At 48.9% G+C, this 27,866-nt stretch overlaps 2 protein-coding genes across 2 annotated transcripts in view; both read right to left on the bottom strand.

Annotated features, from left to right (window-relative positions):
- Window positions 1-27,683, bottom strand: part of BSG (basigin (Ok blood group)) — a 37,995-nt gene extending 10,312 nt beyond the window's left edge. Inside the window, exons 1-5 of the mRNA XM_083720633.1 lie at window positions 27,497-27,683; window positions 12,389-12,736; window positions 9,207-9,366; window positions 3,933-4,021; window positions 1,614-1,750 (exon numbers count right to left, since the gene is read on the bottom strand). Of these exons, the coding sequence (XP_083576759.1) occupies window positions 1,614-1,750; window positions 3,933-4,021; window positions 9,207-9,366; window positions 12,389-12,736; window positions 27,497-27,569 (807 nt within the window). The 5' untranslated portion in view covers window positions 27,570-27,683. The remainder of the gene's footprint in view (window positions 1-1,613; window positions 1,751-3,932; window positions 4,022-9,206; window positions 9,367-12,388; window positions 12,737-27,496) is intronic.
- MADCAM1 (mucosal vascular addressin cell adhesion molecule 1) overlaps window positions 1-27,866 on the bottom strand; it is a 113,277-nt gene that overhangs the window by 35,335 nt on the left and 50,076 nt on the right. The window lies entirely within an intron of this gene.

Below are 27,866 nucleotides of genomic sequence, written 5' to 3' on the forward strand. Positions count from 1 at the left end.
AGATGTTTGCTGCAGCTGAAATGTTCTAGCAATACCCAAGACTTCAACATTTTGCCTTTGAAGATCAAAATAGGACAGGTTTGCAAAAGTTCCCCTTCAAGGATTAAGTTCTACCTTCGCAACCACTTAAGCATGCGAAAAGTGCATTGTTTGACTGTAGATTTTATCAAGGGGCTGGTTAGAGAATAAATACCTGATCCCCTTAAGCAGCCGTTTCCCAAATCTTTAAGCATCTTTGAATACCTTCGTTGAGGGGTCTTAAATAAAGCTATTGTGGAACAGGTAGCATTATAATCAAAGGTTCTAGTGTTTCTTAGACCTGCTGTCATGATTAGTTCTTGAATATCACCTCATTTATTTTATAAAAACAACCATACTGTGGCTTATAAGGTTTTCCAAATTACTATAATCGTACGGTCTTGAGTCCCAGGTCCCCTCTCTCTGATCATATGCCCTTTAAAAAAAAAATAAAGACAGTATTTTCATCTCTGACATTTGGTTATTTTAACAGAATTTTCTCAAGGGATGCTAGCTGCAAATTCCTGTGCTTGGGGTGGTCTGGCTTTCGAATGCCGAAGGATCGTTTCTTGGATGCTTACAGCCTGCTGCCCAACTCCACAGAGGGGCTAGGTTATCCTGTTCCATCCATGCCCATTAACAGATTTCCTAGCCTCATTCCTGTTGCCGGTATCTAACTTTTGCAATCAGGTATGTTTTTTGCTACATTTGGAAGGTTAAAGCCACTGTCGGTCACTGGGAGCTGGAGTTTGGCACATGCCAGCCCCCCAGAGAAACAAAATCAAAACAGCTGGCTGATTTGCAAGAAAGTAATTTTGTGTGATGATGAGTGGGAGATCCTGAAGGACACATGAGCACAACATTGACTTAATTATGCTTACTTAATTACATTTATAGTCCATTCTGCCCAAATCCATATTTATTTTTGCAAGTGCTTCTTCCACGTATAGGTCAATTTGCCTAGCTATGGGAAACCTAAGGATGTAAAGTTATCAATCTTTAAGGGCCAGTCTGTGTGGTGGCTGCCTACTAGTCCCTACTGTTTGGTCATTGCTTCCACTGGTCAATTTTATATCAGGTGGCTCAAACTGCCTAATGGACAATCATAATTTAGGGCTTGAGTTCTGCGGGTCTGTTTAAAAAGAGCAGGGTGGCATCTGCTAATAGAGCCACCTTGTATTCTCGTTTGGCCACTGCAACACCCTTAATTTTAGTGGGTTGGTTCATGAAGCATGCTAGTGACTAGGTCAAAAAGCATGGCTGATATGGTGGCAGCTCCTGCCTCACTCCTGGCTTCAGTTGTATTAGTTCTGAGTACAGGCCACAATTTATTGCTTGGGTACACTTGAGGAAATGGGGTGGGGAAGATGGTCTATGCATTGTGGGAGTCACAGAAAGCCCCACTGCACACGATCAAAGGCTTCCTTGGCTTCAAAAGAAACCTGTGCAGACGGAGGCTGCCTTGCATTTGCCGCCGTGTTAATTAGAAAGCGGGGGTGGTCTGCTCCCTGTCGCTGCACAGAACTACTTTGCAAAGGGAGGGAAACAGAAGCAGTGGAGCGTGGAGAAATGTTTGGTTTGACCAAGAGACTCACCTGGGACACATCTCCGACCACCCTGAACCAACTCCACTGGGTAACAGGAGGGTACGAGGAGCTCTTGCAGACCAGCATGCCTGTGTCCCCCTCGTTCCCATGCTCTGTCTTTTTGTAGGCATACACGTGTGGCTTCACTGCAAATGAAGAAAAGGGGCGCAAGCAAGATGAGGGACAGCTGGCAATGAGGTGCCCAAGGAGAACAGGGGAGCAGCAAGGGCCAGGGATAGCTGGCTGCTCATGAAAGCGAGTTAAAAATTAGCATTAGCGATGAGGGAGGGGATTTTCAGCAACCTGTCCTTCTCTCTCCCTGCCCCAACAAGCTATTGAGGTCACGAGCGACGTGCATTGGTGAAAACGTAGGCAGATGGGCTAGTAAAACCGATGCAGGCTAACTTTCACAGGTGCATTTGTAAGACTGCAGGGGCATCTGAAGCTGCCTCATCATACAGTCTGACGGCTGGTTCCTCTGATTCAGTGCTGCTTAGATGGGCTGGCAGTGGTTTTGCCATGGATTCAGAAGGGGGGTGATGGCTGGGTTCCCCAGGCCACATATGGTATAATAATAATAATAATTTATTATTTATAACCCGCCCAACTGGCTGGGTTTCCCCAGCCACTCTAGGCGGCTTCCAACAAAGATTAAAAATACATTGAAACTCCAGTCATTAAATGCCATGGACTGAACCTGGGATCTTCTGTGTGCAAAGTAGGCAATCTACCATTTCCCCCACTTTCCTCCTTCCACCCACTCTTTCTTTTCATGTCTGCTTCCAGTCGGCAGAGCATGACGCTCTTAATCTCAGGGTTGAGGGTTCGCTCCCCACGTCGGGTGAAAGATTCCTGCATTGCAGGGGGCTGGACCAGATGAGCCTCGTGGTCACTTCCCAACTCTACAATTCACCGAGCGATGATCTTTAAGACTGCAATCCTGAGGGCAAGAACCGCCTTTACTCTCCTGGTATGTCCCAAAGAGGAACTTACGGTCTTCAAACAAAAACATCCTGAAGGTCCCAGGGCACAGAGAGGTTAGGCTGGCCTCAACTAGAGCCAGGGCTTTTTCGGCGGTGGCTCCGATCCGGTGGAACGTTCTGCCACAAGAGACTAGGGCCCTGCGGGACTTGACATCTTTCCGCAGGGCCTGCAAGACCGAGCTGTTCCACCAGGCCTTTGGCCAGGGCACAGCCTGACTCCCTCCTTTGGCAATCTTCACAGAACTTTAGCCTAATGGTTGCCATCAATTTGAGTTGAATTAATTTTATAATAAAATGATTTTAGAATGTTGTACTATTTTATTGTTGTTAGCGGCCCTGAGCCCGGCTTCGGCTGGGGAGGGCGGGATATAAATAAAATTAATTAATTATTATTATTATTATTATTATTATTATTATTATTACCACTGACCTTTGCAAGTTGCTCTGGGAGCAAGCAGGGTAGAACAGCTTCAGGCAAAAAGGGATTGCATCCAACAAGCTCATGCTCAGAGCAGACCCAATGAAGTGAAAGGGCCCAAGGAAGCTGCCTTATAGTGAATCACCCCACCGGTCTACCTAGATCAGTAATGTCTACACTGATCAGCAGTGGTCCTCCAGGGTTTCAGGCAAAGATTCTCTCCCAGCCATACTTGCAAATGCCCTTGGGGACTGAACACGGTACCTTTGGAATGCAAACCACTGAGCTAGTGTCCTTTCCCTAAGAGTAAAGGTAAAGGGACCCCTGACCATTAGGCCCAGTCGTGGCCGACTCTGGGGTTGCGGCGCTCATCTCGCTTTATTGGCCGAGGGAGCCGGCGTACAGCTTCCGGGTCATGTGGCCAGCAGGACTAAACTGCAGCGCACGGAAACGCCGTTCACTTTCCCGTTGAAGCGGTACCTATTTATCTACTTGCACTTTGATGTGCTTTTGAACTGCTAGGTGGGCAGGAGCAGGGACCGAGCAACGGGAGCTCACCCCGTCATTGCGGGGATTCGAACCGCCAACCTTCTGACCGGCAAGTCCTAGGCTCTGTGGTTTAACCCACAGCGCCACCCGCGTCCCTTCCCTAAGAGTAGCCGTGCCCATTAATCCCAGTGGGTCTACTCTGAGCAGAGGGAATGTTGGACACAAGCCTCAGGCACCTCCATCAGCGCCCAAAGGACAAGGGCAAGCAGGTATGCTTCTTGACATGGACAGGAAGTTGAGAGGACCAGGAGCAGGTCAACCACCAGCAAAAATGCCCATGTAAAAGAAAAATCCTTTGGCCCACGTTTAGCAATGATACAACAGCAGCTGGAGAAGGCAGAAGCAGGATAAGTGTTTGGGTTCCCTCGCAGAGCTCACCTTTCACGTACACAGTTGCTTTGGAAAGGGGAACGGTTTCGAAGATGCAGTGGTACTCCCCTGAGGTGTCGTGGTCCACTTTTGGGATTCTGGAACGAATGAAACAAAACACGTCAGCAGCAAGACGCGCAGAGCACACCCCAGTTATCGCTACATGAGAACACCACCACCCTTAATTTTTCTGGGCCAAGACTGGGGTGGGATGTGGGGCTCGTCTGTGACCCTCAAGCCATCTTCTGCTGTTTATGGAGTTTGCTACCACAAGATGTGGTCATGGCAGTTAGCTGAGATGTCTAAAAAGAATATTGGCTATGGCAGCTGAAAGGAACCTCCAGGTTTATTTGATTTATTTATTACTTACGATTTATATACTGCCCTCCATCAAAAGATCTCAGGGCAGTTCACAACATAAAAGCACATATAGTTAAAACAGAAACACCAAAACTGTACCCCCACCACCACTGCATAATATCAATCAGCCAAAGGCCTGACTGAAGAGGAATGTTTTTGCCAGCGCCTAAAGATATATAAGGTAGTGCTTATGGGGCAGAGGTTATGGGGCAGTTTACCTCGGAATTTCAAGCTGCCAGAAGCAGCAGAGGGCTATTGACTTTTTATGCCCCAATGGGGGGCTTCTCAAAGGCAGCCAGCAGCCCACAGTGGGAGAACAGGATGGTGAATTAGGTGCACCTAGAACCTTCATTATATAACTTCTGGAGAATGCTGAAGATGCATCTCTTCACTTTTTCCCCACTTTTGTCACTTGGGGTGCTTATTTTCTTGGACTCACTTTAATTTTGCAATTTTAAGCTGTTTTAAACTGTTTTTAATTAATTTTGTGTTTTGATGTTGCATCCAGCCTGGGACCATACGGTGGAGGACAGGCAATAGACGACAACGACGACAACAACAATGGTGGTGTTTGCCCTTCATATTATTATTTTTGGTATGGGCAAGTCACAACTGTAGATTTATATCCCACAATCTTCTCAGGGTGGTGTACATGGCTTCTTTCCTCCCTCATTTAATTCTCACAACTACCCTGTAAAGTAGGTTGGCAGTAAGAGGCAGTGAGACTTGCCACCAAGGTCAGCCAGTGAGCTTTATGGCTGGGAGGTGCGATTCGAACTCTGGTCTCCCAGGTCTTAGTCTGACACTCTAAACACTATAACACAATGCAAAACCATTTAGCAGCAGGCTGTAGGTGGCAAACAGCAATCCTGTCATCTTGCCCAAGTTTAACCCTGTGTCTGTGATCACCTCCCCAAGTGAAAAGGCAAGTCAAATGGGGGGGGGGGGGAGAGGCCTAATATATTTACTCCTGAGTAATCTCCCAGAAGAGGCTACAAGAGGAACTGAGTCCAATGTGATGAGAGGGCAGGAGGCAAATTTCATTCAGAATCCACCCCCTCCGCCACCAAGAGATTGAGATTCCCACACACAAAAAAGGAGCTTTAAAAAAATCAGGGACACAGGAAGGGGAAATCACTTGGCGGGGTGGGAAGAAAATATTTATCCACCTTGAGCCCAGAGAGGCAATGGCATCCCAGTTAGGAAGCTTGTTCAGACCGGATTTCATGGATTAGCCAGACCTCCCAAACACAAACACACACCATATCAATTATTTTGGGGAGGGAGGGTTGCTGTGCTGTACAAAAGGGAGGCAGAACATTCCGGGGGTGGGTGGGGGAGAGATGACGACAACACAGGGGGAAGGCCCCCATTTTGTTAGATCTCAAGCAGGTCAGGAGCTCTTTCCTCTTCCCCCTGATTTCAACACACGCAGACAGAGAGCCCAGTCAGAGAATTGAGGGCATGAGAGAGGGTTGCTGGGGGCGGGGGAAAGATAAATACTTTTAATCCTCACTCAGCTCCCTGTTGCTATGGGGAGAGAGGCACGTCTGCTCGGCTGCTGCGTGGAAAAGGACGTGACTCCTCTCCCGCCAGATGGACTTCTGCCAGCGGGATGGGTGGGCAAGAGGGAGACTAATGGGGGTGGACAGTCCACACCGCCATTGAAGCAGGGGCTGGCATTTCAGTTCACAGGAACCCAGACGTCCAGGGCAATGAGGCTGTCGTGGGGATGCTTCGAAGGCGGACGGAAATGTGACATTGGACCTACAAGTGAAGGTTCTTTTTCTGTGGGGATCCTATCCCCGAGATTCAGAATGCAAGGTGTACAATCTCTCACACACTCTTGCACGGCAAATCAGTCCGCACAAAGAGCATTTGGCCCTCTGCCCTTCAGCATGAGAGGAAAAACGTAGGAAGTGGTGTGTTGAAATATAAGCAGAGAATCTGACTGAGTCAAGCTGTTCATAGAATCACAGAATTGGAAGGAACCACAAATGGTTGTCCAACCACCGGCAAAGCAGGAATCTCAACTAAAGGATCCATGAAGAAGAAGAGGAGGAGGAGTTTGGATTTGATATCCTGCTTTATCACTACCCGAAGGAGTCTCAAAGCGGCTAACATTCTCCTTTCCCTTCCTCTCCCACAACAAACACTCTGTGAGGTGAGTGGGGCTGAGAGACTTCAAAGAAGTGTGACTGGCCCAACGACACCCAGCAGCTGCATGTGGAGGAGCGGGGAAGCGAACCCGGTTCCCCAGATTACGATCCACTGCTCTTAACCACTACACCACACTGGCTCTGATGGGCCATCATGATGGATGGCCATCCAACCTCTGCTTAAAGACCCCAGAGGAAGGAGAGTCCACAACCTCCTGAGGGAGTCCATCCCACTGTCTCACAGCTCTTACTGTCAGATAGTGCTTCCTGTTCTTTAGTCTGAATCTCATTTCTTGTAAAGGGGGAGGCCGATAGAAGGGAATGCTACCTGCCGTGGGTCTCACAAAGAGGCTGAATAACTGAGGTCACTTTCTCCCGATCTCTGTATCTTGTTTACCAGGAAAAGGCATTGTGTTGGGGTTGTGTGTTTTTTTTAAGTTGGCACGGTGCACAAAGGCTCCACAGGGGGCCCCGCAGCAGCAAGCATTCCTACACTCTCCCCAATGGGTTTATTCCTTTGTTTCAACGAGGCTGCCTGACGGAACCTTTCATTGTTGAGCCAGTTATCAAACACCAGCAACGCACAGCCAGAATGCAGAGTTGTACACGCAGGTTAGGAGCAGGACTTGAGAGGAACAGCATGTGCCGCCTTCTCCTCTAGAGGAGGAGTTTATGATCTTCTAAAAATGGGGTCTCGCCCTACTCTCCCTTCCCTAGCAGTCCTGGCAAAATACTGCTAAACCCCGTTACACTGCAATTAGAATTAGATAGAAGCCTTTTAAGGCTCAGGAAAAGGGTGCTGAATGTGGCCCTAGAGAATCTCCCAAGGCTACACCCATCACCCAGCCTGATTCATAACCTCTTCAAGTGTTTCTGACTGGCCGGAAAAGTGTCCTTAACTCTTGAGTAAGACTTTCCCTTGCCTGGATGGAGGACACAGAAAGGTGGTGTGCATAGAAACTAGTGTACTGTACACAGATGTGCTACTCTGCCCACTTTTGACTCTCACCCACCTCACCACTGGCTCATGACCCTCAGGAGACAGCTCAGAACCTTGGGCTGAAAAAAAGGTTCCCTGCCCCTCCTTTAGGGGACCTAGGTAAAGGTAAAGGGACCCCTGACTATTAGGTCCAGTCGTGGCTGACTCTGGGGTTGCGGCGCTCATCTCGCTTTATTGGCTGAGGGATCCGGCGTACAGCTTCCGGATCATGTGGCCAGCAGGACTAAGCCACTTCTGGAGAACCAGAGCAGCGCACAGAAACGCCGTTTACCTTCCCGCCAGAGTGGTACCTATTGATCTACTTGCAATGTAACATGCTTTCGAACTGCTAGGTGGGCAGGAGCTGGGACTGAGCAACGGGAACTCACTCTGTCGCGGGGAATCGAACCGTGACCTTCTGATCGGCAAGACCTAGGCTCTGTGGTTTAACCCACAGCGCCACCCGCGTCCCTTAGGGGACCTAAGGGGACCCAAATGCTCTTCAGGACAAGTGCAATAATAAAGCAAGGCAAACAGGGAACCCGCACTTCTGCTTGTTGACTTTGCCACAGGGTGTGTTTTACTGCTCTCAGGCAGAAAAGAACAACACCCAGCCTCTCTCACACGCTTTGCATTGAGCTTCAGAAGGGAAATAATTCGTTCTACCCCCACTAGCTGAAGTTAGACAGGAAGAGGCTGGGACTGGAGGGATGTTCCAAGAGGCTCCATTGGACAACATCAAAACAAGAAGCTGTTCCCTTCCAGAGCTCCAATGTTTGGCATTGATGAGGACAGAAGGGACTCCCCATGGCAAAGTCAAGGTCAAGCTGCAATCCTGTGCACTTACCAGAGAATATGCAATACTGAAAACAATGGGGCTTGCCTTCCAACTAAATTTATGGGCTGTTGCTCAGAAGGTGCTGGGTTCAAATCCTTACAGTATACCCAGGTGGGGCTGAGAGACAGACCAGGTGGACCAATGATCTGATTTGGCAGCTTCCGTATGAGCATGAGATGGTGTTGGAGGGAAAGAAAAACAAGGAGGTGACCCTAAAGTTTTGGTTTGCCTCGAGGAGCATTATTGAGAGTCAGCTCTCCATTTATGTGTGTTCAAGACATGCATATCACCGCAAACCTGGAAGTGGAAAAAATGGCCCCCCAAAATAGTATGAAAATAGCAAACTGGTGCAAAAGCAGCACCTAGCAATCCCACAAGCCTTTGCAAGTGCAACCCAAGGAGCACTGCTGGTTTTTTCAAGCGTTTCCAGAGGCTTTGGTGTTCCCAAAATATGCAGTTTCATCACTTAAATGTGCAGTGCTTTGGAATGTAACCCCTGCGTAAATGGGGAGTTGCCTGTATTGATTCGAGGGTTGGACTATGACCCGAAAGACCCAGTTTCGGATCCCCACTCAGTCATGAAGCTCACTGGGTGTCTTTGGGCCAGTCAGTCTCTCAGCCTGCCCTGCAGCGGATTCTTTCAGGCAGCACCAATACATTCAAGCCCTTTCTTGTTTTTTTAACAAAAGTTTGACGTTGCCCTTGGGTCCTCCTGCCTGCAGGCTTCCCATAATAGACATCTGGTTGGCTCCTGTGAGAACAAGATGCTGGACTAGATGGGCCATTGGCCTGATTCAGCCAGGCTTTGCTTACGTTCATAATAGACTTATCTGCTCTGTTCTGGATTTAGAAAGAATTGTTCACCCAGAGAGCTTGTAGGCATGGAAGAGAACATGTTAAACAATGCCTCCCCCACCCGGCAAAAATATATATTAAAAGATACCTACAGGTATGAGGTAAATTCTGGTGAAGTCTCATTCGTATCAAGCCTCGTTCCCCCCTTCTCCCAGTAGTGGCCTTTGACGGCGGTTGGCGGTTCGGTGATGTTGCAGGAAATGATCACGTTTGAGCCGGCAGTCACCTCGGGAGTGGCTGAGATTTTGGCCCCTGCGTTGTCGATATTTTGGGGGGAAAGAATGAAGGCAAGAGAGAAAGTTAGGAAGACGTAGCCAAGGCGGGCTGCTTTCAGAAGAGAAAGGGGTGGTGGGAGAGGACACCGTTGCAGCGTGGAGTTCAGTCACCTGTAAGCAGAGGTAAAGTGGCCTACTTGTCACATAATGGCTTGTTTCTAGGCCTGCCCTTCCCCAAACTGCCTTCCAGAGGCATTGGACTACAGCTCCCAGTGTGCTGGCTGGAGCTTACATGGGAGTTGTAATCCAAAGCATCTTGAGGGCAATGGCATGGGTAAGGGCCTAGCCTAGGCTTTGCCTAGCACCTAACCTTAAAGCCTCAAGTATGTGTTCGTTGGTCATATGACTGTGAAAACGTAAAGTGAGCCCCAAATGGGTTCCAGCACAAGCCTCCAGAGAGCTTAGGAGGCAGAGGCAGATTCCCATGCTCACGGCTATTCCAGTCCAGTCCGATGCCAATGATTGCTACCAAGATTGAGAAGTAGTCAAGCAGATTCACATGCACATCTGGAGAGTTTGCATCATTTCTTCTGGGTACAAAGTTTGTGGGTTTATGGGGGGGGGGCGTGTTAAAGAGGAATTAGGCATTCGGTACACACACTCCACCCACACCCAAACATCTTGGATTCTGTCAAGCGACTCTCATGAAGTGAAACTGCACCACCACCTGCTCTGCATGTGTAAAACAATTTACAAAATGGCCAGGTAGCAGCAGCAGTCTGCTGAGATTCTTGAAGCTGGAGGTATGGCGAGGAGGCCGGCAACTTTGGTGGTAGCAGAACTGCCAGCTGCCATGCTCTGGGTGCCAGAGGGATATTCCTACTCAGCACCTTTTGAAGTGCAGTGAAATGCTGGCAAGGAAGGCAACTTACAGCAACTGGTCTGCGCCCAAGGACCACTTGTTCTCAATGCTTGGGTCTCATGTGACAGGTTTTACATTTGCTCTTTTTTTCTGGGGGAATTCGCTGCAGCCAGCGAGTAAACGGTCATGCCCTATACTGGCCTGAGAAGGAGCCATTGTATATGAAACCACCTGGAAACAGGGACCCAAACCTTTGAAGAGGTATCAGTTAAAACAGGCAGCTTTGCCCCCACCTTAAAACGAATCCCTGGAGCACCCAGATAAGCATATTGTGGCCAAACAGAGTTTCAAGGCAAATTTTGCAGACATTCCCCCACCCTCAAACAGATACTTGACAAATCCCCCACCCAGCCCTTTCTCCTCAGAGACAGGGGACTCTACAGGGCTGAAAGACACTCTTGCGATTTGCCTCTTCGAAAAGGATATTTCCATTTACCAAGAAACATTATTATTATTTATTTTTCCAGCCATCAATACAGCAGTGGTTTTCAAAGTTTGACATTTAGAGTCTTGTTTCTTGCACTGAGCTCTGGACACCTGGCAGGGAATTCCCAGTCCACCACAGAAGCAACTGGGGGTGGGTGCGAAAGATAAATATGGACCTACCGATAAAACCTCTGGGGGACTTGCAGTAAATTGGCAAAGCGATGCCTGACTCCCAGTTGCAAACTGAATTCTTCCCTGCCCTAAACCATGCTGCTGATAGGAAGGAAACTCAGGGTAAAGACTGCTGCGTGGAAGGACTCTGAGCTCAGTTTGGTTCTGAATTTCGAAAACAAATCCCTGGACTCCAAAATTCTTGCATTTAAATGCTGTATCCAACTCTGTCACACTCGGAGTGAACCCACTGAAATTAATGGCCCTAAGTCATGTATGTCCCTTAACTGGGGTTGGATACAACCCTAAACATATAGCCCCATGTTCTGTTGGTTGGTGAATCTTGGGAGTGCCAATAAAAATTAAAAGCAGATCCCACAAGCCTGGTGCCTGTGTACAGTTCATAAGTGGCTCTTGGCCAGCTCTGCTGGGTGGCACCATCAGCCCATAAGAGTAGAGTGTGTACTGTAAACCCATTCCTGAGCATCACAGGGAAAGAAAGCTTTAATATCTGTCTTTATGGATCTTCCCATTAAGGAACCCCCAATAAGCTTCCAAGGAACACAGGAAGCTGATTTCTACTGAGTCAGGTTCTCCATGGTTTCAGGCAGGGGGGGGCATTCCCTACCTGGAGATGCTGCCACTGCGGAACGACCCTGGGATTTTTCCCTGCATGCAAAGCAGATGCACTGCCAAACGGAATTTGAAAACCACTGACAAGAGGGCAACGAGCAAGGGAGGACACTTCCTTTTGTAAAAGAATCCAAACTGAGGCACGTCAAATTCAATTTGCTTGCTCAGCGCTTCGGCCACAAGAGACAAGCCGTTTCTCTTGCTGCTGGACAATCTGGACTTTCAGCTCAGCACAGGGTGGGGGGAAGGGGGAGGAGAGAAAGGGGGAGGAGGCAAAGAAGCTAAAACTGGTTGTTCCACAGCACAAACAACTAGACGCGTTCCCCCACCCAGTGCTGCGCAGAGACAGTGCTACGGCCATTTCAAAAACGGTTGCAATTACACCACAAGCAAAACAAGACCGTTTCAATCCAGCTCGCGACAACCAGTAACCTCTAGCAAAGGTTGGAAAGCATATCAAAAGCAGGGGTGGGGGGGAAGCAAGACTGTGTGTGTATACAGAAAGAGAGATACGCAGGAAAACGAGATGAAAAGAGGTTGGTTTGCTGGAGGCCGCCAAAAGCAGAGCCACTTTCAATTTTGCATTTCGGAAAAGGAACACCAAGGAGGACAACGTTGGCATTCAGGGTCCAGAAGCCAGAGGGATCGGTCAGGACGGTGTGGTTCTGATGGGGAAGTTACAACCCTTTTTGAGTAGGGCCACTCGCCAGGAGTGAAGGGGAGGATGCGGGTGGAGAGGGGAGGTCTCTTGGATTTCTACACAGTTAGGGCGGGAAGGTGCAGCAGGGTTCTCGGGAAGCCATGGGACATGGGTGAAAGGGGTGGCGGGGGCGTGGCAAAGCTAAGAGACACGGCTGTGTCCAAGCAAATGCCACCGCCAAGGGGGATTGGGGCAACTGCCACTCACGCTCAATGACAATCACGTTCGCCTGGGAACGGATCCACTTGACTTTGGGGCTCTTCGACAAGTGGTTGCGGTCGGGGTCGTTGCTGGCCCGGCACTCGTAGGTGCCCGAGTCGTTGAGCGTGAGGTTGGTGACGTAGATGGCGCTGGTGGAGTGCTGCTTGTAGGTGGCGTTGATTTTGACCCGGTCCTGCCAGGCCCCGTCCCACAGCTGGACGGCTGTCTCGTTGGGCTCGGCCCCCTCGAACCACCACTGGATCTCGGGGATGGGGCTACCGACAGCCTCGCAGTGCAGCTCCACACTGTCCTCCGTCAGCTTCTTTTGAGACAGCGGCGACTTTATGAAGCCAGCTGCGAGGCGGGGTGGGGGGAGAGGCGTTAGTGCAAAGTATTATTAGTGCAAGAGAGAAAGACAGTGAAGAGAAAGAGATCAGCAGCCTTTAAAAAAATATATTAAAGAAGAACCAGCATGGTAACTCACATCGGCACACTCACTCCACAAATGGCCACTTCTATTACATGTGCGGGTGGCGCTGTGGGTAAAGCCTCAGCGCCTAGGACTTGCCGATCGCATGGTTCGAATCCCCGCAGTTCGAATCGCATGGTTCAAATCCCCGCGGCGGGGTGCGCTCCCATCGTTCGGTCCCAGCGCCGGCCAACCTAGCAGTTCGAAAGCACCTCCGGGTGCAAGTAGATAAATAGGGACCGCTTACCAGCGGGAAGGTAAACGGCGTTCCGTGTGCTGCGCTGGCTCGCCAGATGCAGCTTGTCACGCTGGCCACGTGACCCGGAGGTGTCTGCGGACAGCGCTGGCTCCCGGCCTATAGAGTGAGATGAGCGCACAACCCTAGAGTCTGGCAAGGCAGGGGTACCTTTACCTTTACCTATTACATGTAGCTGAAAATAGTGAGTAAGAAGAAATTTTGTCCTCCCCTCAAAAGACATTGGTGGGCGAGCGGCTCTTGCACTCTCTCCGTTAGTAAGTCCCATTCTTCTTTTTCAAGCTTTGCCTGCACAAAAACTTGGTGCCTACAAGGAACTGGTGGAAAACTAGACAGGAAGCACCACAAGACTGGTTTTACACTTTTTGCTGTTTAACTTGCATCCCACCGAGACTACTGCGGCAAGTCCTGGGTATGTTGGGTCACTGTGTCCTTATCAGAAGGCTTGACAAGCTTCCGAGGCAATTACAGAGCCTTCAACAGAAAGGCCACATGCAGAACTTTGGACGTGCTCAGAAGAAGGTGAACAAGCCAACAGCATCGCAGCTCCAGATGCTTTACTTATGCAGCAACACAGCAATCAGAGGCTCTCAATCCATACCCATCCCAAACAAAAAATGCTGGAAAATGGGACTGTTTTGTTATTTATTTGCTCTTTATATCCCACCTTTCCTCCAAGGATCTCAAGGTACATGGCTCTCCCCCTCTCCATATTATTGTTGTAACACCCTGTAGGTTAGGCTGAAGGGCAGTGACTGGCCCCAGGTCACCCAGCAAGCTTCATGGCTGAGTGTAGATTTGAACGCCAACAGTGTTAGAAACCGAGATATGAAAGCTAGGAGCTAAATGGCACTTTAAACCTAGGTTGTGGGCGCAACAACGGAATGTCTAGGCACTTTTTTATAAGAAGAATACAAAGCTGAAAACGAATGAACTGCAGCTAAAATATCATCTTCATTTTTTCCACACAAGTTTAGCCCTTCCCCTGCCCAACCCCCTAATATTCTTAAGAGGGTCTCTTCTCTGGTCTTCAGAGAGTAGCTGGAAGTGGGGAGGCAGAAAAAAGTCCTCCTTTCCTTCCACTCTGCAGTTTTAATCTGAAATCTTAGGCGCAGTAATGCCCCCAGAGCTCAGACACTGCTTTCGCAAAATGCGCCTAGAACAAGGGAGTTTCAAACACCGAATGCCAGTCCCTCAGGTCCAAATCCATCCCCTTTAACCACTGCACCACATTAGCTATATAATCAAAGCACAGACAGCTTTATCTCAACCAAGACATTCTTGTCTTTCTCGTGCGATAGGTGGAGGGGAGTAATTCCTCTTCAGAACTAGCATGAAAGTTGGCACACTACTGTGAAAATCATGGGCCCTAGGCAAGACTGCTAAGAATGGGAAAATGTTTTATACTGCACCCACAATGTACTGTGGAAGTCACAGGGCACAGGTTAGGGCCTTGGTAGATTCTTCGATAACCCCAACCCTGGGCTCTATTGTCAGAAGATAAACTAAAAAGTACAGGGTTAAGTACGGAGATTTCCACAGGGCACCTAAACATGCGGATCACAAGCTTGTGAGCCTTTACTACGAACAGTAGCCAAAACTTGCCCAAGTTTTACATTTAGCCAAGAAAGCTAGTATGTTCTACACTCATGGTGTTTAGTTGTCTCTGCAGATTTTATTTTTGGACTGATTTTCACGGTGCAAGGCAACTTACAGCAAAAGGGTTTACAGAGAAGCCCTTAGCTTAGAAATCTTCACTCCAGTCCTATGCTTGCCTAAACTCAGAATCACGCAAAGCACACATGTAAGCAATGGCTCCCCAATTTTCTTCCATTTTGGGGGCAGTGGGATGAGCAGTTCAGGTGGGGATGCTCAGGCAGGTGTATTTTCTTAATAATAATAATAATAGACAGTTGCTTAAGCCCTCACTTGAGAAAGACTTCCCACTTGCTTTTCAGTTCCGGTTACTGGTCTTCATTCCCTTCTGCAGAGAAGAGGGAAACAGGGGGACGAGTCATTAAGAGGGAAGCTAATGACGGGGGACATTTGAGGCACCGTGCACGTCAACTGCCACACAGTTTAGCAATTGTCGCAAGAGTGTTTGCCCTTGCAGCAAACCCAGATGATTCCTTCCAGGCATGCCAAGGGACAAAGACAAGCCTTGCTACGCAATTATCAGAAAGCAGAGCACCCCTCCGACAGGGAGCACGTCCTCACATGCCCCACGCTGAGGTGAACAAGCATGCCTTTGCCTCCTTCGCCAACGGTCAGTTGACCCAAATTGGGTAACTCTTGGCCCGCAGCCTGGCCATAGTGACTGGGTGCCATTGTGTGGGGTTCCGATTCCCGGTGCGGCAAGCCAGCTCCCTCTGCGCTACTAGCCAACCTGCCGTGCTGCGTCAGACCTCAGTGTGCTCGCTCACTCGGCTGCGCAATCGGATACAATATGCCCTCGCAAAATCTTAGCGTAAGCCAAAAATTAAAAACCGAGCAAAAAATAAAAGTTCAGGGAATCTTTTCTTTAACCAAGCCTGGATAAACCTTGCCCAAAGCAAATAGCATTAAGAGCCAGAACAATGCCGAGGCTACCCAGGGGAAGAGAGAGTGAACGGAACATTGAAGCATCAAGAGGGACTAGATTTAGAATGCATGTAGGGACATGCGAAGGGTGGCGCTGTGGATTAAACCACAGAGCCTAGGACTTGCCGATCAGAAGGTCGGCGGTTTGAATCCCTGCGACGGGGTGAGCTCCCATTGCTCGATCCCTGCTCCTGCCAACCTAGCAGTTCGAAAGCACGTCAAAGTGCAAGTAGATAAATAGGTACCACTCCGGTGGGAAGGTAGAAGGCGTTTCTGTGCACTGCTCTGGTTCGCCAGAAGCAGCTTAGTCCTGCTGGCCACATGACTCGGAAGCTGTACGCCGGCTCCCTCGGCCAATAAAGCGAGATGAGCGCTGCAACTCCAGAGTCGGCCACGACTGGACCTTATGGTCAGGGGTCCCATTACCATTAGGGACATGTGAAGCTGCCTTATACAGAGTCATAAGGACCTTCTGCCTAAGAATGTAAATAGAGCCAGTGCCCATCTAGTTCAGCATCCTGTTCTCACAGTGGCCTACGAGATGCCTGTGGGAACACCATAAGCAGGATCCGAACATAAAAGCACTCCTGCAGTTTCCAGCAACTCTAGTATAAACTCTAGACAATATGCCTTTTAATTGTTTTAGCAACCAGGCAGAGTATGCAAGCCTCTTCAGGGAAACTGTTGCAAAACGGGAAACCTTATTCATGTCTAGGGTTTTAAAGGTCTGCTTTCTTCAGAAACAAGACACTTTTGGGGCCAGAAGTCCTGCTTGCACATCCATAGCATGCCTCTTTAAGAGAAGGTAGGGAAACCTCAAGACAGAGGTCAAATGTGGGCCTCCAGGCTCCTCTGTTTGGCCCTGGGAACTTTTCCTAGGTCTCACTGGTCCTCCTTGACACACTCCTTAACTGTTTTTGCCTAGCTTGAATGTGTCCTTGAACTTGGAGGACAGACAGTGTGTGTATTGAAAACAGCCTACTGTACCAAAGGTTTAAATCTGCACACCTCTGGCTTAACGTACCATGGGCATGCCCTGAGTGACCTCAACCAAAGAATCTAAGGTTAAACTCTTCCCAGTACATCATATGCAAGAAAACTGAGTCATCACATCCAAGAGAACTTTAACTTGCTTTAGTCATGGGAACTGGTGGGTTGCATCACATCCTGTACAGTCAGGGCTGGCTATGTTGCCTGGTTTGCTACCCGGAAAAACCCACGTATGGGGTGAGGAACCTGTGGCCCTTGAGACATCACTCAACTCCAAGCCCCATCACCCCCAGCCACAATGGTCAGGAACAATGAGAGTTCAGCAAGATCTGGTTGGTCGCTGGCTCTCCACCCCATGTCCTGCCCTGCAAGCTTCCCAGAGATGTAGGCAGAGAAGCTCCTTTAGACAACAGGGATTGGGAAGTCCAGGTCTGAGGAGGAGAAATTGGTCCTCTAGGCCTCTCCTTGGGTATTTTTTGAATCCGTCTGCTTCTTACCTGCCTGGATGGAGGATAGAGATGTATGTCTACCCCTGTATATCTCTGGCTTTCCCCCCACCCACCTTGGGTGGGGAGACAAATGTGGCCACCAGCCTGGAAATGCCCCCCCCCCCCAGCTTACAAAACGTAGTGGTAAACAAATTATTGGGAAATTATACACATTCAAGAATCCACACATTTTTAAAAAATGTCCCTAAATCTGGCCTCCAAACTGGAACAAGCAAATGAAGCGCTGCAGGCAACCCTGCAGGGCTGAACTCAGTTCACTGGGCTCTGAGTCTTGTTCACCCATCAAAACACTTTAAAAAAAAGAAAAGGGAAAAAAGGCACTAACTGCTGGCTGAGGCACTCGGGAAGGAGTTTGTGCCAACAGCCAAGGAACTGCCATGCTCTGGGGGCAGAGGAGGAGGGAGATGGTCATGACAGGATTTTTTCTGTTCCTTGCATAATACGGTAACTCAGGAAGTTGTGCGGTGGTAAATTCAGGGCAGGAACAATAAGAACCTACTTCACACAATACAAAATTTATGGCTTTTACTGGTTTTGGCTCTGTGCTTTTAAGAGAAGCGACTGAATAGAGTATTTTTTTTTTAAATAAAGTGGGGTAGAAATTAAGGAAACAAATAGATGACTTGGGGCAGCACATATTTCCTTCAGTCAAAGGTATATACTCAAGAAAGTTTATGGGAGGGGCACTTTGTGAAGTACATTGGGCTGTATCCAACATTAGTCATGCTGAGTAGACCCACTGAAATTTAGAGGACGGCTTGAAATTAATGGATATACGTTAGCCATGCACTTTATTTTCAATGAGTCTATTCTGAACAGAATTTTGCTAGATCCACCCCATTACAAACAATTCCAGCTAGGTTTTAAGCCTTAACTGGTTTCAGCTTTCAAAACCGAAGAGACTTTGGTCACAGTAAAATCAAAGCACTATGTCACTCCAGGTTTACGAAGCTTATTTAAATTTATGGTGTTGGCTTTATTATTATAAACCACACCGGCAACAGCTCTGTGGCTGAAGGGCAGCAGAGAAATGTGTTTGATAAATAAAAGCAGTTAAAAGGTTAGAAGGGCCAGCCCACTTGCAAAGGTCGGGCTGGCTAGACAACCCAGCTGGTGTCTACTCCCAGTAAACCCCAGAATTCACATGGGAGGTGGGTTCTAAAATAGCGCACGCTGCTCTGGGCTACAAAACATTTTAAAAACAAGGTAGCCAACAAGGAAAGGTGCAGAGAGATTAGGCATGTGGGCTGGCTAGCTGATGATGGACAGACCAGCACAGCCCAATAAGGTCTAGCGTGCTTTGCCTTATGCAAATGGGACAAGTCACTTTTCCAGTGAGAAGGAGGGAAAGAGGGAGAATGACGGCCAGTCTCAACCACAATGAGTCTCAGCCTGGGACCTTCTGCAGGCAAAACAAATGTTCTACTGCTGATCTGCCACACTTTGAGCTATGACCCTTTTTAACTTTAGTGGGAGCATTCACAGGTACCCTATCCTACGAGAGCTGAACCACACAATTTTCCTCACCAATAAAAAAATGTGGCATCCTGCTCCTAGCTCCTACACAGGATTTACTGCTTGTCGGAGCAAGCTTGTTTGACTGTGGAGGTGCACAGCTTGCAGGCCATGGGAATAGGGAAAACTTGCCAGGTTCTCAGGGAAGTAAGTCCTCGATGAGGATGGAGGAAACAGGCTGGATCAAGAGAGGGGCAGAACGATGTCCCAAGAGAGAGGAGGATACTGCCTAGCCTCCTGTCCCGCTCAGCTGTTTATGCCCAGCTCTTATATACCCTGCCCCAGGGAAAAACACATGATCTGCTCATTCGCTTCAAAGTAAAGTCACCTTCAACTAAAAACAGACACTCCCCACTCTGAGCTGAGGGGAGGAGCTGGAGAACTGCAGGGGATCTCTGGCACAAATGTAGCCATCCAGCCACTGGCTATGGCCAAGTGCCAGGTTCTTTCACAGATATAAAGCATGGGTTTTGACCCCCTTTCCCAGACCACTCCCCCCCCCCCCATTACAGCTACTAGGCTTCTTTGGACAAAGAACAGCACATCCTAAGCCTCCATGCAATTTTCTGCACGCGTGGGACTGGATGCTAATCTCATCTTTTAGGCTAGGGCTTGGGGAACTGTTTCCAGCATTAGGGGCCGCATTCTCTTCTGGGCAATCTTCCAAGGGCCACATGCCAGTAGTGGGCAGTGCAAAAAGTGTGGAGCAGTGAGTGGCAATTTTCTCATTTGGACCATAGGCTGGTTTCTACACCCACACAATTCTGGAGATCAAGAGCCAATATCAGAGTTCAAGGGCATATTCCAGTCAGGCAAATGCAGTCAAGGAGTGTGGGAAACGGGGCTGGTGAAGTCTGCAACCTAGGGAGAGTTCTGAGGGCCAGACAGGATTGCGTGGAGGGCTGCATTTGGCCCCCAGGCTCCCCATCTCTAATTTTAGGCCATGAGGCATCCTGACTAAACTTCACTCTTTGGCACTCTCGAACCGAAACAACATCAAAAACAGATTAAGTTGAAGAAACCTGGCATTTCTAAATACGCCCAACCTCATACAAAGAGATGGTTTGGGGAAGAATTCATTTTTTCAACAGGGCAGAGGCTTCATGTTGCAACTAACCCAAGGCTGCAAATCTAAAACGGCAGCTCTCCGACAAATGTAAGCAGCAATTTTTTTAAAAGCTATTGTTTTGCCACTCAAAACCTGCCCTCTGAACCAGCTGCTTGCCCTACAAGGAGACCATGCTAAGACAGCATGAAGATTCAGGGGCAAAAGGTACAGATCTGTCCAGATATTGGGATAATTGTGAAACAAGTGAAAAACTTGCACTTTCTGCAAGCAGTGCAAGATGGCATTTGGAAGTACAAACTCTCTGAAATGGACCTGAGAGATGGTGAGTGGACAAATCCAAGGCATAGTATCCCATAGCTGCACTTCGAACGTGCCTAGATAGCAAGCAGTAGGACAGCTGAACCAGATCAGATAAGCTCTTACCCAGATAAAACCCACACAAACCTACCCCAAGAGATGCATTTAAGAAACAACTAACTATAAACATCAACTCCCCCCTCCCTCCGATGTGCCCACACAATTAAACTCTGGAAGTCACTCCCACAAGTAGTGATGGTTACCAACTTGAAAAAGAGGATTACACAGATTCATGCAGTATAAGGCTATTAACAGCTACTGGCCACAATGGCTACATTCTCTCCTCCACTGTCTGAGGAAAGCCAGTTGCAGGAAATTGCAAGTGGGAAAAGCACTACTGCACTCAGGTCCAGTTTGCAGGCTTGCCAAAGTTGGCCACTGTGAGGGTAGGATTCTGGAATGGGTGTGCTTTGGCCTGATCCAGCAACCAGGCTCTTTTGATGTTCTTAGATGTATATGGCTGATACCTCTGCAAAGCAAATCTAGACAGGAGAAGAGAGGGCACTCCCTTGTTTCCCAGGCTGCTTTCACCTCCCACGGAGAATTCCTTGAGCTTCAAAAGGTGTTTCTAAGTTAAGATAGGACACAAGAGGCTGTCAAACGGATCTAATAACAAAAACTCTCTTGTGTGCTTCGCAGCTTAAAGCAGCCCTCCAGAAGTTGTTGTGACTCCCAGCTCCCATTATTCCTGACTGGTTATGGTGGCAGGAGTGGGCTCTCGCCAACTTGGACAGCTTACAAAAAAAGGATTAGACAAATCCACGGAGGAGAAGGCTATCTGTCATATTCTTCCACTGTCAAAGGCAGTAAGTGCCTCCGAAAGCCAGTTACTGGGGATCACAGGCTAGCCATCCCTGGGTGAGGATCTGCTTCCAGATGCATTCGATGGTACTGGGGTGGATAAAATAATATAGCCCAACAGTTGCGGCATCTCTGAAGCCTTTACAACAGGTTGTAAGCAAGCAGAGTACTGGGAATTACACAGATGAAGAGAGCTGCTAAAGGGTTTGGTGTTTCACAAGACGGTTGCTCTCAGCCTCCCATTTTGTAGCTCAAGCCTGCTAGAGGTTTTTTTCCCCCACTAAAAGCCGGAAGGGTAACTATAAAGCTGCACCACATGATCGCTCTCAGAGCAGCTAAGCTAATGATCTGCTCAAAGATTGGTCTGATCAAACAATAATCTGCGGGCTTTTACACAAAGGTCAGCATCTGCAGCAAGAGTTATCCCACTAAATGATTATAGTCTCAATGTTTTTCAGCTGCCTTCATCAAACTGGTGCCCCCAAGATGTCTTTAGCCTGCAACGTTGGCTGAGGCTGATTTGGAAGCCACCAGGGTTTGGTGGAGGCGCCTGTAGAGTAAGATAGCAGTGCAATTCAAGGAACCCGTTTGTCTGGGCCTTGAATGTGGGTAGACAAAATCATGCCTGGCTGAGGGGAAAAATCCAGCTTCAACGGCCCATTCGCAAAATGGGAAGAACAATTACCTCCCTTACAGGGTTGTTGTATGAATTATGTCCAAGTGCTCTGTAACCAAGCAGGGCTGTGGTTTCCACTGCTCTGAAAAAATAAGAAAGGAATCCAGTCACCCATGCACTACGTTTGCAAGGTCTTCTGCAACCTCACCCCACTAAGACCATATATTTCATGCTGTGGGCTGTGTGAGTGCCCACCTTGTCTGGAATCCTGCTTCCCATAGAAACCACGTAGATACCTCTGGGAAGCCTGCTCTCAGGGCAAAAAAGGAAGACTGCCTCCAAATCCAGAGGATTGCTATAGCCACTGTGGCAAAGAGCCACTCATACAACCATGAATATGTCAAACACTTTTCAGAAGCTACTGAAACCAGGTCACCGTCCAGCCCATCACCCCTAATGTACAGTGTTCTAAGCCCTTCCAAGCCTATGGAACAGGGCAGTAAAGATATTTAAATCCACACAAATGGCCGATCTGTTTACCACCCTGTTGTTGAAAGATGACTAGGTGAACTCCAGAGCCCAGAATGTCTTCACGGACTTAGAAATGCCAGCCAGACTCCCAGGGATATTCTGGGAAACCACTTGCAACAAAAGCAGCATTACTAAGGGGGCCAGGAGAAGGAGACGGAACAAGGCCAGCTTGCCAGCGTGAGGCAGGTTCTAAGCCTCTCACGGGAAAGGTCTTTAAGCGGAGAGCTAATTAAATACCAGGCTACATTTGCAAACACTTAATCTTGAGGAGCTTCATTGGGTATTAATGCTAAGCTTTAATAGGCCCTAATAAAAATTAACAAGCAACAGAATTAAGACCATGCAAACAAAAGCCTGTGGGGTGGTGGTCTAAATGCCAGCTGATGAACCCAAATCTGTGGTTGTTTTTTTTAAAAAAAATAAGTTTCAAGGATGGTACAGCCTGAGGACAGGATGGAGACACAGATTTAGACCACCACCCTTTCCCCCACTCCTGCAGAGCCTTGAAGTACAATGCCTTCTGTCCCCACCTGCTGTTGCTTTCAGGCCAAAAGAATCAACAACACTGCAGGAGGCTGCAGCGTATTTGTACTGCAGGACCCCCAGCCCCACACTGCCAACTGCTTCAAAGGAAGCTGGAAACAAATAAAGATGTCATGAAACACGAGAACGCGTTTTGTTCAGGGTAAAAAAACAAATGGCAGTTTCTAATTCAAAAACCATGCCAGTTTAGATTTGACGTAGCAGCATTACGTAAAAGTCAGGAGCAGGGAACCTCGGGCCAGGGGCTGATCATGGCCCTCCAGACCTGTCTTCCTGGCCCTTGGAACTCCTCCAGCTCACACACACCCCATTGCTCTGCTTTGCAGCTGGCTGGATCCTGGAACTCTGATGCCTTTCACCTGCCCAGATGGAAGATAGAGGTGTGTGTGTGTGTGTAGAAACTAACCTAACCTTAAGCTACTTCTGTCTCTGGTCCTGCCTGTTGCTGTGTTAACCACAAAGGTTGTCCAGAAGGAAAAGTGGCCCCAGGCTGGAAAAAGGTTTCTTGCTCCTGGACTAGGTGTTTAGATGAAGTGGTGGATGCATTTACAGTCCCAGAGACAAAAGCCAGGTGCAAACATTCTTTCACTCGAACATGTGGCCCTCCAGATATTCTTGAACTATACTCCATGATTCCTGGTCACTGGCCATGTAGTCCAATGTCTGAGCCAACCCTCCACTAGAAGATAAAACAATTTTACGTCTTGTTTTAAAGACTGAGGGTCAGTTTCCCCTTTACAACTGGTCAAGATGATGAAAACCTTCCTGTCTAGCACGTACGCTGTTAGCAATTTGTTTTATTTTACTATTTGGAAATAAGAAGAGGGGGAAATCCTGAACAAGCTGGGAGGAGGAGGAAGAAAGAGGAACAGGCTCAACTGCGCGTTTGCATTAAAAATAGAAAACCTTAATTATAGAGCTTTAAAAGGGGTGTTTCCATCAATGAACAATCTCACAGCCCCAGAAAAGAAGGGCAGGGGTGAGAAACCAGTTAATCTGCAAAGCAGCAAAGAGTTTCACTAAAGAAAATGATACTGTTCTCAAACCTTCCTCCAGATTTATATTTTGGGAGGATGGGGAAACAAAAAAAATATATTGTCAATGAACAAAGGGCATGATCCTGGGAATGGTCCTTTTCTCAATCCCAGTAGGATTAAGACACCCACACACAGCTATGCTTGGGCATAACTCGACCCAACCTTAGAATATGGTAAGGGTTTTTGAGTCAATGTACCCTGCCCTGCCCCAGCTTTTTCATCCCCCTCACAGCTGAAGCCCACAATAAAATCCAATCTCAGTCTTCAGGGCAATGCGGAGCGGCATTTGGCATCTCCATCCTCTTTAATATGGGAACAATTTCCTCCCATCCCTCCTTGTAAAGAGAAACTCGTCTTCCCACAACCCAGCAGGCATGTCCTGGTAACCCCCCACTGTAGATAGGACACCGAATACATGCAAGCTATTGAAAGAAAATGGGCCCTCACAAATCGAGTGCCTTACTCCTACTGATGTGGGAGGAAGTATTTCATTCTAGCCATAAAGCATTCTCCTTCCTAATGGATTCCAACTTCAAATACAAAGGTGTTTCTTTTTAAACTTTGTTTACTGAATAAGAATCAAATGAACACAATGAATTAGATTGCTCTCTAGGGCCGGGGCTGCCACTGTGGCACCTGTGGGACAGGCAGCCACAGGCTTCCGTACACCCTTTGCTTTAAAGTTGTTTTAATGGTGTATTTTACACTGCTGCCCCCACCCTGGGACCTTCTGGTGAGCATTAAAACTAGTAATAATAATACAGCTAGCAGCCCCTGCTTTGGGGCACCAGAAAATTTCCCAGGAAGTTACTTGCTTCTACCTGTTCCCACGCTTACAAGCAGCGAAGTAGGATGGGCAGACCAAAAAGTCACCTTCTATGGGCATCTTACTGCACTGCATGAAGACTGAGTTGGGGGAACACTTGGCAATTCCATACACACATACTCTGTATTCCTTCCAACAGAGAAGCCCACTCCCATCTCTCTTCTGCAAGGGGAAGGTCAGCCCCAATTAAGAAATGAATTATATATTGTTCAGCCCTTGCTCATTACAGGGATGATAATGGAAGCTCCTCCAAGGATGCCTGGTTCTCTTGCAGATGTCCCTGTGTTTTCCCCCTCTCTGGGCATAGGCTCCCAGAGTTAGCCATACTCAGGGCAGACCGACTGAAATTAATGGACCTACCTAACTTAGTGATACATAAGGGACAGGGAATCAGATCAGAAGTCTGAGATGGCTTTTCCTGCTAACAACCGACTGATAGCTTTGGTTTTCTTTAAAAGATTTATCCTCTCCAAAGGCACCTGTAACAAGGGTTTAGAATTATACACATTTTCTTCTTAGTTTGGTTAAAGACAGGAGATCCATTTGCAAATGCTGAAGCCAGTTCACAGCTTAACCATAACTGAGTTAGTGGAGAGAGAGAGCAAGAGTGAGATAAAAGAGGGGCATCTGAACATTAACGACATAGTTTAAAAACAACATGTACATCCCTTCAGGCATACCTAGAATACAACTTTGTGCCACATTTATAGGGAAGCTCAGGTTCAGCTGCTGAATGTGGCTCCAGGTTTCTCTTATCTGCTCCTTGGGATTCTCCACAGAATATGCCTCTAGGTCATCAATTGCCCTGCTCAATGCCTCCTTTTCATAGGAAGGAGCATTTCATCCCTGTTGCTTTTAGTAATAAATTGCAATTTTTTATTACTGTAAAATCACTTTGAGCCTGCAGCGTGAAAGGGCGGCCTTCCCCAACAACTTTCACGAACACTGACCACTGGGCACGCTGGCAGAAGATGATTGCATTTGTAGCAATCACCTAAGATTCGGATAGACCCATCTAGACATGGGTTTTGCCATTTCGGTGAGATCTAGGCCCAAGAAACTCTACCTGTGATGCAGCTGTGAAATTGCATTCTCAACAGCTAGTGGCTTCCAGAAGGAGAGAGAGGGCAAAGTTGAGGTCCCACCCCAACAGAGCCCAAGGGCACCCATATACTCTGTTTCAGGTAAGTGAGCAGTTGCATTTGCTATGGGGCACAGAAAACTAAGACAGAGCAACATCAGCTTTGCTACCTGTGCACTCTGTCCTCAGGTTGGCCTGCATCTCCCTCACCAAACGAGGATTACACCCCTGTACACAAATACTGTACACCACCACTCTACTGAGTCTTTGCAATGTAAAAGGCTACCCTCCACCTCATACAACATAGTAACACACCGTCAACTCGTTAAGAATATTGGGTTGTGGCCAATGAATCCATCCTGCCTGCGCAAAGACATAGTGAGCCTCACACAGTCACCATGCGAACTGCGCCCAGCAGATCTTCGGGGGGAGGGCGGTATAGAAATGTAATAATAATAATAATAATAATAATAATAATAATAATAATAATAATTTATTTATACCCCGCCCATCTGGCTGAGTTTCCCCGCCAACCCACTCAGAGAGATGGGGGGGGGGGGGGAGGTCACACACCTGACTCCCAAATTGAAAGAGGGGGGGGCAGCCTGAGCTTTCCTCAAAAGCGTAATCCCCACCAGCTGAGTCGAATGGGAACCGCGCCAACGGGTCTACTCTGAGGAGGGCTGGATTCGGATTGCAGCTACACACACACACACACACGTGTGTGTTTCCCACATGACCCCAATCGGGTTTGCACCCCCCTCCCCTTCACATAGGCCTAAGTGTTCCTCGGGAGTAAGACCCCGTTGCTGTCGAGAGTGACGGCACCCGCCGCCAGCGGGTCTACTCTGTGGAGGGCCGGATTGGGATTACAGACACACACGCACACACACGTGTATGTGTTTCCCACGTGACCCCCATCGGGTTTGCACCCCCTTCCCCCTCACATAGGCCTAAGCGTTACTCTAGAGTAAGATCCCGCTGCCGTCCAGATAGACTCTACTTTGAGGAGGGCCGCATTCGGATTACCACTTCACACACACACACACACACACACACACACACGTGTTTCCCACGTGACCCCAAGCGGGTTTGCACCCCCTCTACCTCATAGAGGCCTAAGCGTTACTCGAGAGTAAGGCTCCGTCGCCGTCGAGTGTGACGTCACCCGCCGCCAGCGGGTCTACTCTGAGGAGGGCCGGATTCGGATTACAGCCTCACACACACGTGTATGTGTTTCCCACGTGACCCCCATCGGGTTTGCACCCCCTTCCCCCTCAAAGAGGCCTAAGCGTTACTCGAGAGTATGACCGCGTCGCCGTCGAGAGTGACTCTACTATGAGGGGGGCTGGATTCGGATTACAGCTTCACACACGCACGTGTGTGTGTTTCCCACGTGACCCCAAGCGGGTTTGCACCCCCTCCCCTTCATAGAGGCCTCCTAAGCGTTACTCAAGAGTAAGGCTCCGTCGCCGTCGAGAGTGACTCTATTATGAGGAGGGCCGGATTCGGATTACCACTTCACACACACACGTGTATATGTTTCCCACGTGACCCCCATCGGGTTTGCACCCCCTTCCCCCTCATAGAGGCCTAAGCGTTATGTGTATGAGTTTCTCACGTTACCCCATCGGGTTTGCACCCCCTTCCCCCTCATAGAGGCCTAAACGTTACTCGAGAGTAAGGCCCCGTCGCCGTCGAGAGTGACTCTACTCTGAGGAGGGCTGGATTCGGATTACCGCTTCACACACACACGTGTATGTGTTTCCCACGTTACCCCATCGGGTCTGCACCCCCTCCCCCTCATAGAGGCCTAAGCGTTACTCGAGAGTAAGACCCCGTCGCCGTCGAGTGAGTCTACCCTTCCCCCGCTCCCCTCAGGCGACGCTCGACGCCTTTTCCCCTCACAAACGCCCCCGACCCCGCTTCCTCACCTGCCCCGAAGGCGCCCCCGACGGCACACAGCAGCGCGCCCGACACCAGCACCGCAGCAACCCAGGCGCCCATGGCCGCTTCTCCTCTCTTGGCGGCGCCGCTGCTTCCCGCCCCGCTTTATGCCCTCGGTCTCCTCCTCAGCTCGCCTGAGGGGAGCGAGAGGCCGGCGGGAGTGGGCGGGAGAGAGCGCCGGCCGCAGCCAACCGCAGCAAGCGCGCGGGGTCTGAGAGGCCGCCGATTGGGCGGAGGGAAGCGGGGAGGCCCAATGAGAGCCGGAGGGGTGGAGCCCAGGGCGGCGGTTGGAAGGCTGGAGGGGGGGGAAGGTTGTCGTCGGTTGGCGTTGAAGGACGTGCGCGGCCAGCCAATGAG

This window comes from Podarcis gaigeae, assembly GCF_964106915.1.
Source record: "Podarcis gaigeae genome assembly, chromosome: 18".
Taxonomy (NCBI): Eukaryota; Metazoa; Chordata; class Lepidosauria; order Squamata; family Lacertidae; genus Podarcis; species Podarcis gaigeae.